Genomic DNA, 18,404 nt, shown 5'->3' with positions numbered 1-18,404 from the left:
TGTACACAAACAACATACACGTGAACACACACCAACAGCTCAACACTGAAAGCCAATTATCAGATTGTTGTAAAGCTAATTCCTGGAAAACAGAGGTAATTCTGATCCTTGCCCTTTCCTTGAAAGCTTTAATATAAAGCTTTCTCTTTATTTAAAAGTTTTTTCAGGAAATAAGTTTTATAAAATTATTTTTGTGCCTACATGTACCAAAGCATTCAGACAATCCTGATATTTTCATTCAAGTAAAGAAATGCACACAAAACAGCTAGTAGATTACCAAATATTTAACTGTTTAATGAAGTGTTATATAGACCTGCCTAGAAAAGCTAAGGAGCACAATGCAATGGTAAAACTTGTAAAATCTGACCATTATAGAAATATATGAAAATTAAAGCTGGATATACAGTAAAACAGAATTCCAGTGGGGGAAAAAAAATCAACCAACCCTTTTGAAATATATGAACATAATAGATCTAGAATAGACGGTCTAAATATTTGGATGTGGATTTTGGCTAATCCCAAAATGCATAGGTAGAAACATATGTATGTTATTTATCTACCTACATAAATGTTAAAAAAAATACATGTGGAACTATTTTACTTCTGCTTCTATGTAAAATATAATTTATACCAGTATTCTGTTTAATGCTTTTAAAGAAAAGTAAGGCCAATTGGAAGGCTCATATAAATGTAGCAGAAAAAACTAAAGCACAGAAAAAAATAGGTTTTCTAATATGACATAATAAATAGGTAAGGATGTCAAAAAGAATGATAACTAAAAAAGTTAAGTACCAGTTGCTTTAAAAATCTGTCACTAGCAAGATAAATTGAAGAAAGTAAAAGTAGACAGAAACTAATGGCAAAAAGCAAGCTGAAGATAAACACTTGGGGAGATGACTGTTCCTAAGTAATCAGAATGAAAGAAATGCATCTGAGCCACAGAAGGCATAAAAACTAGGAGGCAGCCAACGCTTGGCAGTCTTGTCTGTGTAGCTTTACTGAACTGACCAAACACTGCCAATTTGTTTTATTTTGTTTTCAGCCATCGTAATGGATAGTTACTCAGCAATTGATTGTATCATTGAGCAGTTGGTTGGATTTGGTCATTAAGATGGATGAAATGATTGGACCAAGTGTTCATGGTCTGGTGATCTTGGTCACCTTAATGACCCAGTGGTATTGACTGTGCAGAAACCCGACCACCATGCATTCTTTCCATCTTCAATTGATATATTCCTATAATCCATGTACTGTCCTTAGAGCTGTTTCCATGCTGTCGCTGTATTTTTTTTAAGTCTCAGAGAACTAAGGAGCTGCTAAAGGGGATCTAAAATTAACACAAACCAACAACGTAACTATATTAAGACATACAAATCTGTAAACATATTGTAGATAATGAATTCATGAACACCACCTACTACTGAGATGCTTTTTAAAAAAAGTACAAGATAAACTTTTCCTATGAAATTTATTAAATTCAGGTTTGTAGATCCTGACATGCCTTCTTCCATCCCCCATCTCAATATAATTTTAGGTCAAACATTAAGTGTGAATTGGATTCTAGTAACTTCAGGGTGTGGTGCCCTGATCTCCTGACTACATTCATTAGTGCTACAAACCTACAGGCTTGGTCCTGGCTCCCATCCTGAGCCACTGCTGACTGAGGCCAGTGAGACATCGAATTAAATCCTGACCTCTAGACCTGAGGCCTAAACATCAGCTGTGGCTCTTGGGTTTTCTTTATGCTTTATAAGTATGCTTTGCTGCCTCTCAGTTATGAGTGCTGGAATTCCAGATTGAGCCTTGGATGCCTGGCTTAAATGTATAGCCTATGTTAAAGTACTACCCCTTGATACTGGACCTGGCCATGTTATCTTATTTCTGCTTAACTTCGTCCTCCTTGGTTTGCAACCAGTCATCCAGAGACACTCATCCCCTCCCTACGACCATAGCCCTACTCTGAACTGTTGTACATCTGTTTGGGGCCTGGACCCCACCTGGCACCTGTCAGCTCTCCACTCCAGGAACTGGAGCCTTGCCCAAACACAGCCTTCTGGCGGGGATTCTACAACATATGGGCACATCTCCCAGAATCATGACTGCCACCTGCCTAGCTCCCAAGGGCTCACCCACTGCTGTGGCCTGTCCTCCCAGATTGGACTTTGTGCCCAAGATTGCTTGAATTATGCCTGAGCTTGCTTCACAATTTCCAGCTGGTCTTTGTCCTTGCCCTTCCTGGTGCTAACTCTATAGTCCATCTCCTTGGCGCCTACTCCACTGGCCCAGCACTTCTAATATCTAATATGTTTCTCAGGCAAAACCCACTCACACCTCAACCTAGTGAAGGAAACATCAAACTGGGGACCGGGAAACTAGAGCTTCCAGCAATGTCTTAAACAGTGGGCATTTTGACCTTCTTGGTCTTGGTTGTCTGACCTGTACAATGAAAGGTGTTGGGGCATATGATGCTGGAAGCTCCTTTTAGATCTGGTCTTTAACTATAGGAAAAGGTTTAAGACTTGGTTTAGAGGTGTGAAGAAATTATAAAATGAGTGTGTATACAGTTGGTGTGAAACATTTCTGTTAGGATGACTCAAAAGTCAATATCATACATTCTGATTTGTTTAGTATTATACCCACAATCTAGGAAAGGAACTAATCAGAATGCTAGTGAAAAATCAAAAATTATATTACATTTTGTGTTATTTATTAGCCCTGGTATAGAAAAAATAATGTAAATGGGCCTAAAGAGGTTAGAAAGATGAGTAGAAAGGTTAGATTTTTGCCTACAAAAATTCCATCAAATGTATCAAGGAAGAAAATTTATTCAGAACAGATGCTGTGCATGTGGGAAAGGCAGCATAAACATTGTTCAAACTATCCAGACACAAGTTTGGTAAATTTTTTAAATTAAGAAAGCAAATGGAAAGAATCTAAAAAAGACTATGTGTGTGTGTGTATATGTATATGTATATGTATATGTATATGTATATATATGCATACACATACACACACATATGTATATGTATGTATGTACATATATATATGAATCACTTTGCTATACACCTGAAACTAACACAACATTGTAAATCAACTATACTTCAATAAAAATATTATATATGTGTGTGTGTGTATATATATATATATATACACACTATCCAAAAAAAAAAGAAAGCACTGGAGTAATGTAATATAAAAACCAATACAGACTGGAAAACATTGAGCAGTCACTACTAATTTCACCCACTAAAGTAGACAGGACGTAATTTCCCCTTTTTCCTTACTTTTGTCCCACTATGGAAGCTAAAAGAAAAGCAAGATACTTACTTTTCTAATCTCCCTGGTAGAATCATTCAACTCAGTTCTGGCCAGTGAGTCATAGGGCAAATCTGCAGTGAGGATTCTGGGAGAGATGTTATTTTCTAATGAAAGGGACAGATGTCAGCAGTGCCCCTTCTTCCTCATACCTGCCTGGAAAGTATCTGTAATATCTGAGGCTGCAGCAGCCATTTTAACACCAAAGCCATACGTGGACTTGTGGGGAAAAACAGGTAAAGATGGCAGAGAAGAAGAGTGGGCCGAGGTTCCTCATGGTTCCACCCATGAAATGAATGAATGAAACAGTCACCTCTTGTTATAGAATACAGCTCACCTCTTATTTTTAAGTCATGATTAGTTGAGTTTAGTTAGTTACTTATAGGTCTAAAATCTTCTTGATTACACCCGTTTTCTCCTTGGTTTTGTATTATACACATACATATACTCCAAAAACTTTTACCCAACAGTGATAATTCCTATGTGAATGACAAAGTTGTGTCTGTAGTATTCTTTCTGGGACAGAAGAGTTGGATTTGGAAAAAAATTATTTCTGTTTTCAAAGACTAAAATAAGGAGAAAAAATTTTTATCCCATGAACTAATATGTTTAGTATTGGTGTATTTATCTAAAGTTGAGTGTTGAAAATCTGGCTGGAGAATATAGATGTAAAAGTACTGATCCCAAAAAGCCAGCATTAATTCACCAAGAATAATTCATGCTAGTTTCCACATTACTTTCTTTGTTTGAGGTATAAAATACTAAATAAGGAAAAGTTACTCATTCTGTGAAAATATAGTGAGTTACCTAGAATGTGCTGGGCCGTGTGCTAAGAAGTGGAGATACAAAGAGAGATAAAATTCAACTCCTTTCTTGAAGAAATTTGTTGGTTTCTTAGTTTCTGTATAATGATGAAAACAGGCGGGTAAATAAATACTGTCACTAATGTGTGGTAAGTGCTTGACAAGGGCCTGGACAAGAAAGAATAGTAACATTGAAAAAATGGTGGCATGAGGAGAGTGGTCATGTTTCACAGAAGAGCTGTTACTTGGAAGAGTGAGAATTATTTCACTAAAAAATGGGAAAGTTATTCTGTGAATTGAAGTCAGGTGTAAAGGTATGGAGATAATTAAGGCATAACCTCTTTGGAAAATGCAGTAAATTAGGTGTTTAGGGGTGTCATTGGAGAGGTGGGTAGGTCGGCTGTGTGATGGTGAGGAATTTGGACTTCTTCCTGCAGTTAACTGGGAGTTACTGTGGGATAGTAAATAGAGGGGTTTCATGATCTGGTAAGGTTGTTTTGGAAAGATGACTCTGGCTGTGTGTAGAATATAGATTCAAGAAGGGAGACTGCAGACAGGGGGAGTAATTAAAAACCTATCACAAAAAATTCAAAAGAAATGAGAACCTAAAGTATTGACATCTAGCGGGTTTCATGACATACTGAATGTGGGTGAAGAGGAAGAGAAAGTTTTCCAGCACATTTTTTTTTTTGCCTAAACAAGTGAGTGAGTGGCGAGTCCTACAAACCAGAATAGGGATTACAGGAGGAGGTGCATATTTTGGTGAGAGGATGTAGGGGGAAAGATAAGATGTTCATTTTGGGAGAGTGAATCATGCATATGGAGTTCTGCACTTGAAGCATAGTTCCGACAAGTTCTCAGCTGCAAATACAGAACTGGAAGTCAGACAGCAAGATGTGGTGGTGGTGGAAGCCACACCGTGGGCTGTGCTGAGGATGCCCAGACAAGTGGTGACTGAGGAAGGGAAATCTGACAAGAAGAAAGAGAAGGCACTTAGAGATGGAGAAGGAAAACTAGGTGAGCGAAGTGTCGTTGAAACAAAGATAAAAGGAAATTAAAGAAAAAACTAAACAGAAGTGGTTAGTCTTGAAGCTTCAGAGAAGCCTTATAAGGTAAGAAATGAAAAGGTGTGTATGTGTGTGTGTGAGAGAGAGAGACAGACAGAGGCAGAGGCAGAGAGGCAGAGACAGAGAAAGACAGAGAGAGAGAGAGGACAACTATGAGTTTCCTGGTGACCTAATTAAAGCCAATGGATTGGTGAACACAACAGGCAAATTGCCAAGAGCTGAGACTTTGAAGAGGAGATGAAGAAGTGAAGATGGTGGGCAGAGGGACAGTAAGATGCAGAGCTAGGGTTAAAGGAGATTATTTTCTTTATGAAGAGGTGGAAGAAGCTAGAGTCTCTTAAAAGATGAAGCTAATGATTCCGTTGAGAGGAAGATGATGATACAAGAGAAGGAAGAGGAGGACTAAGTTCTCTGAGGAATTTTGAGATGGCATTCCAAATAATCAGGGGAAACTTTCATCTCTACTTTGCCAGGTTCGGGCGCATATAAGTCTGAAGGTGGCAAAACAGCAGATGGGTGGAGTTCCTATGCACCTACTTGCTAAATGCATCTACTTGCTAAATGAGAGCAAAGACACGGTGTTGGTCATGCTGAAAATAAAGAGAAGAGATGGAACAGTAAGCAGAAATAAAGTGGAAAAAATGAAATAGGCAATCTTCCAAATGGAAAAAAAAGAGCAGGGTGGAGAAATGGCACTGTTTATATGCTAGTGGGGTAGATGGAGATTGAAAGACAAAAGAAAGGTGGCATAGCTGATGGATCCTGGAGAAAGTGATCAGCTTTGCTTAAGAGGAGTGTCATCTTTTTCTCTGACATGGGAAGGAAGAAGGTGAGGGTTTCTGGACTTAAGTCATACACTTCATAAATAATGTCTTGAAAGTCTTATAGACATGGTGGAAAAATCTGGACTAAATGCAAAGGCAGTTCAGTAGAAAACTACCTCGCTGAATCAATGCTGATTAATAGTTTCATGCTTGTGTGGAGGGAGAATTCTATTTGCATGCCCAAGGATTCTGTCCTTGGCCCTCTCCTGTCAGGCATTTTTTTTAAATTCAGTGCCTCAGATAAAGATATATAAGGCTTGCTCATCAGATGTGTAGATGACATGAAGCCAGAAGGGATAAAGATGACAGAAATGTGGGGTGACAGAATTAGGATCTAAAAACTTATTGACAGGGTGAAATGATTGGTTAAGCCTAACAAGACGAAAATAAACAAGACTACATTCGTATACAATATTTTACCCAGATGAAAAATAAAACCAAAGTTAACAACAGAACTAGACAACTTCTAGACACAGCCTTCAAAAAGGTGTGAAGGGTACTGGGTTTAGTTTAGCAGAATCGTACATAAATGTTTCAAAATTTTAGTTGGAGTAAATAAGTGGTATGCCAGGTGCCATATGAGCTTTTGCAAACAGATCGTTTAATTTCCAGGAATTTTGCAAGCCAGTAGTTAAACACAGCATTATTAAAAATTAAACTACTTATAAACTAAAAATTAAACCAATTATATGAAAAACAAATACTCAAAACATATCACTTCCTAATTTTTAAAATGTTTTATCAGTGCACTTGAGATTATTTATGTTTATTTTATCTATACGGTGAAAATACAATACAGAGTGTTGTTTTGCTGTGCGACTCTCCCCAGCTCTGCACACTGATGCCACACTGCAGTTTGGAAAAGGCCATGGTAGGAATATTTACACCAAGGAAATCGGCAAATGGTACAAATAATGTTTCCCCCATCCCCAGCCCCTGGAGAACCAGTTGTTAAACATACACCAGCACACCACTGAATAGGCTCACAATTCATTGGTGTGGTGGGACACACACACACACACACACACACACACACACACACACACACAGCTCTTACAGTTCTTTTATGTTTTAATTGATACTTAACATCTAAAAGTATAATTATTAGTTAGAGATGTTACATTTTAAGGGATATAAACAAATTGTAGTGTTTTGAGGAGATAGAAGTCTAACCAGAATGAAAGGACTCAAAATCTCATTAAGTGAAAAACAGCTTGAGAGATGTTTAGTGTGCAGAAGACTCAGAGAGGATGGATGAATTGTGTTTAAATACTTGCTGAAATAATCTGTGAAAAAGATATTTGTGGTAGCCCCAGGGACTGCAAACAGGACTACCAGGTGGGCCTTAGAGGGAGACAGATATGAGTTTCTAGAGGAAAGACTATCCCAACAGTTGTCAAAAGTTGAAAATGAGAAGCTTTGGAAGTAACATGCTTTCCTTCAAGCACAGAGTGTTTTAACATTTGGAAACATCAAATGGAGAGTTTGGGCCAGATGACATTAAAGGTGTCATCCAAACTCCCAGGATCTTTGAAGTTCAGGGACAGACAATACAAATGATTGAAGTCATGCAGGGCCTGACATCTGTGAAGCTGATTACTTGAAGACTTATTAAGAGGATGCACATAGCCTTATTGTCCAACAGCCCATTAAATACATCTACTCTGATGAAGGCCCAGAAGATGACAATTTGCTAATATGAGGGAAAGAGAGACTCCCAATATATCAGACATTAGGAATGAGGATGTAAAACATTAATGAGAGATTGCCCCCAGTTTAACAAAAGCAAACAAAACTTTGAGATCATTAGTTAGTGTCAGGGAGACAAACGAGATAACATTCTCGGGCTCCAATTTCAATAATTCTATCTTTCAATGCTGTGTAATCTAAAGAATTGGATTAAAATATGTAAAATAATATAAATATAATCTCACCCTCTAGTATTTAACATTTATATGTGGATTAGGGAGAATGTGGTGTGGCCTGAAGTGTAGTGCACTTGAAGATAGCTTGGGAGAATTACTTGCTAATTTTGTCTGGGAAATTCAGAGAGTGGTATTTCAGTCAATGAAAAATCTTGAAAAGCCTGAATGATGGAATTATTTCGTTGAGTTGTAGAGAAATTTGGGATTTTGAAGTCCCGAAAGAAGAAAGAGACAGAGAAATCGGAAGGAGAAAACCAAGTAGTCTACAGAGGAGTTTGGGAAAATTTTATAGGTACTGGGAGGAACTTAAAGGATGATCAGATGAGGATTATTGGGAACATACATTTCAGAACCTTAAGGACAGAGAAGGGGGAAGTCTGTTCAAGAAAATTCTGTGTATGGAGTGCATTAGACACTGTAGGTGTGCTTTGATAGCTTCATTGTGAAAAAGTTTAATGTAAAGAAGAGTAGACTTGGATTTCAGATAGAAAAGGACCAAGTTTGTTAAGCAAAAAATCTCAGTTCTAAATTTGATGGAATCATAATGGAGTGAAGAAAAGGAAAGGGGAGAAAACAACCCAAAAGATTGAATTATAGGATGAGCTGCTTGGTTTGAATGAGAGTTGAAATTGATAATGTTTCAGTTAAACCTATCAATGCTTCAAGCCAAGATGAGCAAATTTAGTAATTTGAAGGTATATATCTGAAACAGCTTTTACTATCCAACTAAAAATTGAATAGTACATGAAACCTCCCAACGCTGCCTCAGTCTATATAAGATGGTGCGTTTTAGAAGGAGGTGTCATAAAGCATCATAGTAAAAGAGGTATCATAAGACAGGGGAGAAAATAAACCGCGATTAGTTTTGGGATATCGTCTTTGGGGAAGGACAGAGCCCTGATTCCCCAGGTGATGACAGTTAACATTTAATGGAACCCAGATGGGAAACTTCATGTTTGGAGTTCATCAGAAAGCTGCATTTTATCATTTCTCCATACCGTGAGCATTCCAGTAGGAAGTTCAGGATGGGACAAATTCAGGATCCACAGGAGTGGAAATGATGAGAAACATAGCCATGTCTGTGTAGAACAAAATAACAATTGCAGGTTGAAATAGTTGGGGATCCTGAAAATTGATGTTTGAAGTTTTCTTCAAACCTCCTTCCTCCCTCCTTTTTTCCCTTCCTCTCTCCCACCCCAGTACTCTTCTGGTACAATTATGCATTCAGGACTCAATGGCTCTGAACTAAAGACTGGAAACCAGAAGCAAATTTACTGAGATGCTAATTCAGATTAAGCTCCAGGGCTCCTCACTTGCATGGGCCCTGGGCCACATGTTTGTGCCTCTGTATAAAGTTTGAGATAGTAAGGTATTTTAATAGCAACCCATTAAGACTCCTACCTCTTTCCACTCAAACTTCCCCTCTGCAGCACTCCTCATATCAGGTTGTGTGACAGGGCAGTGGGCAATTTTGGGAACCAAGCAAGATGAGGTTGTGTTAGTGCTACATTTATATTGGGTTTAATGGGATATATTTATGTTGCTCCTAGGGACTTCCATGTAGAGTTAAGTTGATGCTAGCCATCCATGGCTACAAGGGATACCAGGTGCTGACTCACAGGATATGGCACCCTGAAGGGCAGGACCAGAAGCTGAATTACAATACAAACAGCACCTGGCCTACATCACGTGCACCTGAGTCATGTGGTAAAGATGAGAAACACAGCTGGAAATGAATGAAGCCAGAAGCTAGTCTGTGGGAAATGCCTCCAGGCATCCGCTATGTCCATTTTTAAGTGGGAGATTCGGTTCTTTCCAAAGCCTAACCAAAACTGAAGTTCTTTTCTGTCAGGAATAAATTTAATAATGGGCCATAATTCAATTATAAATATATAATACCGATGTCTTGTCTTTCCAATTATTTCAATTATTTGAAATAGAATTTTTCAGAGATTCTGTTTTTGTATTACTGCTAGTGCCCTGCACTGGAAATACATCTGTATTTGGAGTCTCATGTTTTAATCCTCCGACTATCAATCATAAAAAGAATTCCAATGAACTGTGTTAGACGAGATTATCCTTTCCAGTCTCCTTTAGAATATTATATACAAAGTCACTGTCGTACAAAGAGATGATCAAAGAACACGTAGTCAAAAAAAGAATTATAGAGATGTGTTAGTGGTTTCAAAATATTACATTTATTTTTTGAATGTTATGATATGTGTAGTATATATCAATTTTTGAAATATATAATTTGTGATTTCTTATTCCAAATAAATATTCACTTTCATACTTAGAGGCCCCCCCAAATCATGTAAGTTTTAGGTCTCATAAAAACCCATATATACCTCTGCTGGAAACACCAGAAATAAACTAAAAGAAACTCCAAAAAACAAAAAACTAAGAAATAGTGCTTTCCATCCAGAAATGTGCGTTTCAGGGAGAAGACTGGCTGGTAAATGAACTACTCCAGTACTTTGAGGGGAACATAAAAAAGATACGTGGAAAATTCTGTGGTTCCTTTAATGATCAAACTAGATGAAATGTTCTGATTTCAATCTCTGATGGTATGTATGTTAGCGGTGGAAGTTTGTGTAATATGATGGAATTTTTCACATCAGCCACTTGATACTCTGAGTAAACCACTGAGTTAGATTTGGTCACACAGGCAATCTCAGACTTTCTTGGTGGCTGCGTGGCTACTGAGTCTTTGCTCATGGGCTACATGCCTTTCTTCTTCTCTTCCTTTGCCACCAGCACATGGTTCCCTCCCTGAGATATCCTTGTTCTGGGATATTGACTACTCAGTGATTCAAATGGCCTCCAGAGTTTGCTGGAAGGAGAAACTCTTGAGAGGATCTGAGGCAAGTCTGGAAAGATGGATGGAGATTTAGAGGGTCCTAAAAATGATCCAGGTCTTGGCTTCAGACTCCTGTCTGCCTGTGGGAAGCAAGATGAATTCTGGCAATGAGGCTGTACTGAAAAGCTCTCAACCTAATGAATATGGTGACATCATATCACAGAGGCTTGCCTTTCCTTGGAATGAGATGCAGCATGTCTGCCTGGAAGACTTTGGCAGGCTCCGACAACTTCAGAGTCTTCTTTCTTACAATCAGATTCTGTGTTGCACTTGAACATTTCAAAGCCTCCATAAAATGAACATTTTCAGAACTGTCTCATTCCTTACCACACCAGGTCCCTTTCAGGACATCCTCACATCTGAGCTTTGTATTCTCATTCTCCAGGCTGCCCAGGTTCAATCTCCAAGCCACTTTCGGTTCTTCCATTTTTCTCTTCCCTCAAGATATTCTTCCATGATGTAAATGAGACAGACCATGTAAAGCATAAAATCTGTGATACCTGGAACATACTGGGTGCTCAACAAGTGACAGTTCACTTTCTCTCCCACAGTCCCTTCCTGATCTAGGCATTAGAACACTTCCATCCTCCTCTCCCTGAGCCCTGCTCTGTCTGTCTCTCCATTCCATACTCTGCAACACTGCCTTAGGCATTTTCAAAAATGTTCCTACTCACAAAGCTTCTGTCTGATCCCTTGTAGTAGGTTGACTTGTGCTCCTCAAAAAGCTGTATCCAAGTTCTAGCCCCCAGTACCTGTGAATGTGACCTTACTTAGAAAAAGGGTCTTTGCAGATATGATTAGGTTAAGGAAATGAATATGAGATCCTCCTGTATTTAGCTGGACCTTAGACTTAATAACAGGTGTTCTTATAAGAAGAAGGGAAGACAGGATGAAGATTGAGTTAGAGATTGGAGTGATGCATCTTCAGACCGAGAAATGGTGAGGTTGATTCACAGCCACCGGACAGTAGGATGCAGGAATGGAATGGATTTTTCCCTCAGAACCTCCAGAAGGAACTAATCCAGCCAACACTTGAAGTTTAGACCTACAAAATGTGAGAGAATACATTTCTAGTGTTCTCAGTCCCTGAGTTTGTGGAAATCTGTTTTGGCAGCCCTAGGACACTAATAGACTGTCATTGCCTGACCCTCAAGATCCTTCTTAGTTTGAGTATAACCATCCATCCCTTCTCAGGTTCTCTCTTCCTACTCTCCTTTCCAGATCCCCCTCTTCTGCATATTGACTGACAGTCCCTCGATCAGGTGGTGATTATTTATGAATTTTGCCTTTTCTGATATGACCCTTTTCTAAAACGTGTTGCATCCTCTCTACTTGTTCAAATCCTAATTATGAAGTGGAAGACATATCCTAGTCCACAGTGATTTCTTTCCTATTCTGAGTTCTTACAACACACATTTGACTTTGAGTTCTATTTTGTTCAAATAGCATTTGTTTTGCTTTTTACATGTGTGTATCTCCCTGAGGGCAGGATGTTTTTGCAACATGGGAAATGCTGAATAAGTGAGTGAAGTCAGAAAGTACTGATGGAGAGTGCAGATGTCAGGGGCTGAATTGTGTCTCCTCAAAAGCCACATGTGGAAGCCCTAACCCCAGGTACCTCAGAATGTGACTGTATTTGGAGATCGGGCCACTAAAGAAGTAATTAAGGTTAAATAGTTTCATATGGTGGGGGCTTCTAATCCAGCTGGGCTGATGTCCTTTAATAAGAGGAAATTTGGATACAGAGAGACACCAGGGTGCACGTGTACAGAGGGACCACTTTGTGAAGAGGCAGTGAGAGGGCAGCCCTCTGCAAGCCAAGGAGAGAGGCCTGGAATAGGCCCTCCCCTTAAGGCCCTCACAGGAAGCCAACCCTGCCAGCACCTTGATCTTGGTCTTCTAGCCTCTAGAACTGTGAGAAAATAAATTTGTGTTGTTCAAGCCACCTGGTCTGTGGTATTTTGTTGTGGCACTGAACACTAATAGAGCAGGTAAAAGGCTAAGACTAAAAGTTAAAAGAAAAGAAACTCCTGCAAGGGGGGAGAGAAAAGGTGAACATAGTCTGTACATGATTCAATGACACCCTTCTCTCAAGTACCGGTCATAAAGTAGCAGACTATCTGACAGAGCCATTCATAAGGCCTAGTAACTTCTGGGTTTATTATAACAAACAGGGTCATTTTAGTATAAAATTCAAAGAGATCTGAGGCTAGAACTAGGACCTTGCCTTCACCTCTCTTCACCTTCTTCTAGAATGACGTTGTTGCCTAACCTGTGGTCAGGAAGTTACCTGTTACATACCAACAGGTAACTTCTAAACTAAAATTATTTAAGAACTTAAATTTAGGCATCTTCTGGGATTAGGTATAAGTGGATCCACTGAAGAGTTGGCTGGGGATCAGGACAGTACTGGTTATTTTATTTATTTTTATTTTATAACTGTATTTTCTTTTTTGCCAAGATCACATCAGTGTCTACTTTTCTCTTCCTCATTCCTTTGCATTCCTATAACCTCCATTGCTTAGAGGAAAAATCATGCATTGGAATTTATTTCATGTTATTTAAATTAAATTTGGAATCTTGAGCTCCCTTCTGGGAAGTAGTTTTTAAAGGCTCATTGACAGACTGCAGTATGTCCAGAGGGAGACATCCAAAATGGTGAGAACTAGGGGGAGGGTATAGCTCAGTGGTAGAATGAGTGCTTAGCATGCTCAAGGTCCTGGGTTCAATCCCTAGTACCTCCACTAAAAAAAAAAAAAAAAAAAAAAAAAAAAAAAGTGGTGAGGACTCTAAACGCTGAGGCACCTGAAGCTGGTTGAAGTAGGTGATGTTTGGTCAGATACATACAGAGGGCTCTCTATTGGATTAGAGTATCAGCGTGTTCTTCAAGGCTCTTGAGGTAAAGGCTGGGCCTAATAGGTGGACCTTTCAGATCGTGGCTTTCATTTCAACACAAAACTTACACTACGGAGTCTAATCTCCAGAAGTGATGAGGTATAGAAGCCCACGGAGTGTACTTTAGTGGTTAACAGGGTTTCAGAGTTGTGGCTTTACCTCCTCTTAGCTCTGTATCCTAGTCTAGGTATTTAATTTTCTTAACGTTAGTATCCCCCTCAAAATGGGATTACTGATTGCACCTACCTCATTTTGAGTATTGGGTGAAATAATGTATGTAAACTGCTGAGGAAATGGATGCTAACATGGGTGGTTTAACATGTTAAGTCACAGGGTTCATCCAGGCCTACGCCTGGTTTGGAGCTCTAGACTCTGATTTAATTATGCCACGTTGTTTTCAAGTTTCCCTCTGATAAATAAAAGGGTGTAGAAGATATAAATGGGAGGGCTAAGGGGAGTACATTGAAAGGGAAAGGACTTGGCCTCTTTCCACAGCCAACTGTGTTCCTTAAGTTGGACCACATAGTTGACAAAATAATCTTACGTATGAATCTGTTTTTCCTCCCTTTTCCCCAATACCACCTCCCCCACCTCCTCCCTTTCTTTCCAGCCCCCTCAGGCAGGTAGGGCAATCCTAATCCACAACAGGAACGGCTCTGACAAGGTTGTTTCTTACCCATTCTTTGCCCTCTTCTATCACTGACACACATAGATGGCTGTTTTTGAAAGCTTGGCTCTGACTGAGCTCATTGTAACATTAAAAAAAAATTAAACTCAGAACCTAATTTTTTTTTTAATCTTTAAGTATGAAAACTAAGAAGCAAACTGAGAGGAATAAAAGACCAAGTAAGACTGGCTCTGAAGCAGGTCATGCTTAGGAAGACCGCTGTGATAATTTATAACTGTTACCTACTGAGTATCTCTCTGAGATAGTGTACTCTGAGGTGAGTGTACCTGGGATTTTGTCAAAATGTACTGAGTACCTATTCAGCTCAGTGATCCTGATAATACGTATGATAATAAGCTGACTGGTTGACATGTATTAACTGGGCTCATATCAAGGGGGGGCTAGAAAGACCATGAGCTGTTTAATTGGGGATGCTTGTCATCACAATGAATGATAAGAAAGGGTTTGAAGAGTTATTTGAGATACTTACCTGAAAATATCGCCAAAATTTCAGAAGAGTATGCTATCTAAGGTAAAGCCGTTATGTATGGAGAATGACTTCATTGTACTTTGCATACATTATATTGTTCAGTCCTCACAACATGTTGGCAAGGTTGATATTGTTATCTCTATTTTACAGCTTAGAAAACTAGGTACGGAGAGGTTTACGAACATCCCCAAGATCACACAGCACTGAATATGGAAAAAAAATACTCTTTTTAAGTCATATTTTCCTCCATCCAAATTATGAAGAACCACAGACAGAATTGAAGAAGTAAAGCTTCATGATAAATTTTTTCTTCTGATAACAGATGAGTTTACTTTTATTCTTCTTGCCCAAACTGTAAAATATCATTTTGGGCATGCCAGCTAAAGAATGTCCCTCGCCACCTGGCTCTATAAGGATTACGTCATTAGCCAGTGCAGTTGCTGATCTTCAACACACCCTGAAAGGGGTCGGGTGGAGACTAGGAAGGAGACACTCTGTCCTCTGGGAAAAGTGGCAGAACAGGCCTTCAGATAGATATTTTCAGGGGAAAATTTTTAAGAACATAGATTTTTGCATCTTCCTATACTTATAAAAGCACTACAAAACAGAAACAGACTCACAGACATAGAAAACAAACTTGTGGTTACCAGGAGAGAAAAGGGGTTGGAAGGAATAAATTGGGAGTTTGAGATTTACAGATACTAACTACTACATATAAGATAGATAAACAACAAGTTTATACTGTATAGCACAGAGAACTATATTCAATATCTTGTAGTAACCTGTAATGAAAAGGAATATGAAAATGAATATATGTATGTGTATGTATGACTGAAACATTATTCTATACACCAGAAATTGACACAAAATTGAAAACTCAGTATACTTCAATTAAAAAAAAGAAAAGAAAAGCACTAAAACCATTGACTAAGATATCTGTTCCTCATGATGAGCAGTATTTTTTCCAAGATGTGTGCTTGATTGCAACCCCTTCACCAAAATCACATATATGTTGACCTCCACCTTGCCTCTTCTGAGCAGTTCCTCAGATCTATCTGAGAGGCTATCTCCCAGGCTATAGTCCTCAGTGAGTCCCCAGGTAAAATTGAAACTCAGAGCTCTCACTTTGTACGTTTTTATTTTAGTCGACAGGCACCATTCATATTACACGATTGACTGTTCAAATGTGCTTAGCTTTTTCAGTAAAATTAGAAGAAACTCAAATTTTCAAACAGGTATATGTGCAATAAGAAACAAAAAAACTACCATGTGATTTTAGATACAGATGCTAATTCCTAAACATCATTATTTCTGAACTTGAGTGCTTAGACTGTTTAAAATGCAATATATCTGCATAGATTTTTCGAGGATATTGGAGCATATATGAGATACGTTGTGCACATCTAAGTTTACATATATGTATTTATTTTAGGTTAACTGAATACTGAGCACAGTGTATATACAGGGTATGACATTCACACGTTATTTCATTTTTTGAGAGAAATTAACGCACACAATTATTAACTGTGCATAAAATCTAAATAGCAGATATAACATATTATATAGTTCTGACTCCTCAGTCAGAATAGATATTCTTTGCTTTTATGATATTGGAAAGAGAAAAGAGTTAATAAAGAAACAGAAGCATTCCTCAAGCCCCTCTTCTCTAAAACATACTCCCTGCAATCTCCAGAATGGCTGGAATATCCTTCTCTGCTCCCACCCCACCACCCTCTCTCAATGCAGTGGGAAAGTCGGTGGGTAATTGGGTCCAGATTGGAGGTGTTTAAATATTCATGAGGCTGGCAGGGGATGGGGAGGGGGTGACTGTCTCGAAAGGGGGTGGGGGCTGGGGAAGTGATTAGTCATTGAAAGCTAGGGAACAATTCTGAGAAAGGGACCTAGAGACAGGGAAGGAAAAGAGAGAGAGGCAGAGAGTTGGGGGGTGGTGGGTAGAAAAAAGGTGAAGAGAGGGGAGAGGAGAGAGAGAGGGAGAGAGCATGTGCAGCGAGCAATAGCTGTGGACCTTACAGTTGCTGCTAACTGCCCTGGTGTGTGTGTGAGGGAGAGAGAGAGAGGGAGGGAGAGAGAGAGAGAGCGCGCTAGCGCGAGAGAGCGAGTGAGCAAGCGAGCAGAAAAGAGGTGGAGAGGGGGGGAATAAGAAAGAGAGAGGAGGAAAGGAGAGAAGGCAGGAAGAAGGCAAGGGACGATACAACCATGCTGTGCTGTATGAGAAGAACCAAACAGGTAGACCTAAAGATTTTTACTTCTTGCTGTTTTGAAATGACCAGAGTGCAATATTTCCCTGTAAAGGCAGAAAAAAATGTTTTAACTGCTTCTGCTCTGGCCATGGTGCTCGCGTTTCCTTAGCATATGGTAACTGATGCTTGCATCCCAGCTTTTATTCTCTTCTTCCACGCTCTGGTTTTGGAATGCTACTGCTAATTAAGATGAGGTTAGAAAAAAATACACCTTTTTGGCTAGAAAAAAGATTTTTTTTGGCTATCAGTAAATGTTCAGCATTTTAGGTCTCTGGTTTTGCGGGTGTGGATATAGAGAGGGGTGTGGGGGGAAAGATGTGGGCTCTACCTACAAGATGGGGAGGCAATCCTTTTTTTATATATTATTTGCCAAAAGCGGGGTTGAAAGGATAATATTCAGTAATGAGTATTGCTTGTTCTATGGTACGATGTTCTCACATGTGCTGCGGAAGAAGCCTTATTTCCTGCATGCATGAGCTTCAAATCGGCGCAGGTATTAATGGAAAAAAACATGTGAAGGTTTAATTATTTATTTTTCAATGAATGAAACTGTGATTTGGGAGGTTTTTAAAAAGAGAATCTAAAGACAACTGGGGCTAGCGGAGAAACTGGCCGTGTAGAAGGGGAAAATCCCCTTCCCAAGCTCCAGTAGCCGATTGTGCACCAGCTGGTCCGAGGAGAGGGTGGACCACGCCCCTAGGAGCTTTGAGCTCCGATGGGATGGCAAAGACCAGCCTAGTATTACCTGTTGGAAATCAGGTCTTTTCTCCCCTTCCTGTGCATCTTTCCTAGAATTGTATTGACCAAGGACGGACTAACATTCCGGATAATAAGCATAGTGACTCATTTTCATCAGGTAGAGGGACACATACAAGCGAGAATCCGAGTCCCCTCCCTCTCTGCACCCCCACCCCCACCCCCGGCCCCGGCTCCCCGGCCTACCCAGCCTCCCCGGCTCAGGTTTTTCTTCCATTTCAAATTGCTCACTTATTTCTTGAAAGACATTTTAGAAACTTGATTGGGGTGAGGGTGGGGAGGAATGACTAGTACCGTGTTCCGCAGCAACGGACAGCGCCGTGGCATTCTCCAAAATGAGCTTTCAAACACTGATTGGAACACGTTTGAGCGATTTTGGCGAAGGTTAAGGAGAAAAATGGCTGTGGGATATGGGTGAGTGTGTGCTTGTGCGTGCGTGTGCGTTCCCGTGGGTGGGGAGGCAGTCTTGGTCAAAAAAAGCCCTTTGCACATTGCTTGCCTTAGGGGTGGGGTGCAAGAGATAGGATTTGGGCATTATTCC

General features: G+C 39.6%; 1 protein-coding gene across 3 annotated transcripts in view; it reads left to right on the top strand.

Moving 5' to 3' along the window:
• Positions 1-18,404, top strand: part of GAP43 (growth associated protein 43) — a 457,292-nt gene that overhangs the window by 349,508 nt on the left and 89,380 nt on the right. The window contains exon 1 of one of the 3 annotated variants that reach the window (XM_006210311.4): positions 16,862-17,093. The exons of the other annotated variants lie outside the window; for them this stretch is intronic. Coding sequence (XP_006210373.1) covers positions 17,064-17,093 — 30 coding nt within the window. The 5' untranslated portion in view covers positions 16,862-17,063. Of the gene's footprint in view, positions 1-16,861; positions 17,094-18,404 lie in introns of those variants that run through there. 3 annotated transcript variants of the gene reach the window in all.

Source organism: Vicugna pacos, chromosome 1, assembly GCF_048564905.1.
Source record: "Vicugna pacos chromosome 1, VicPac4, whole genome shotgun sequence".
In the NCBI taxonomy this organism is placed as follows: Eukaryota; Metazoa; Chordata; class Mammalia; order Artiodactyla; family Camelidae; genus Vicugna; species Vicugna pacos.
This window is presented reverse-complemented; position numbering and strand designations above follow the sequence as displayed.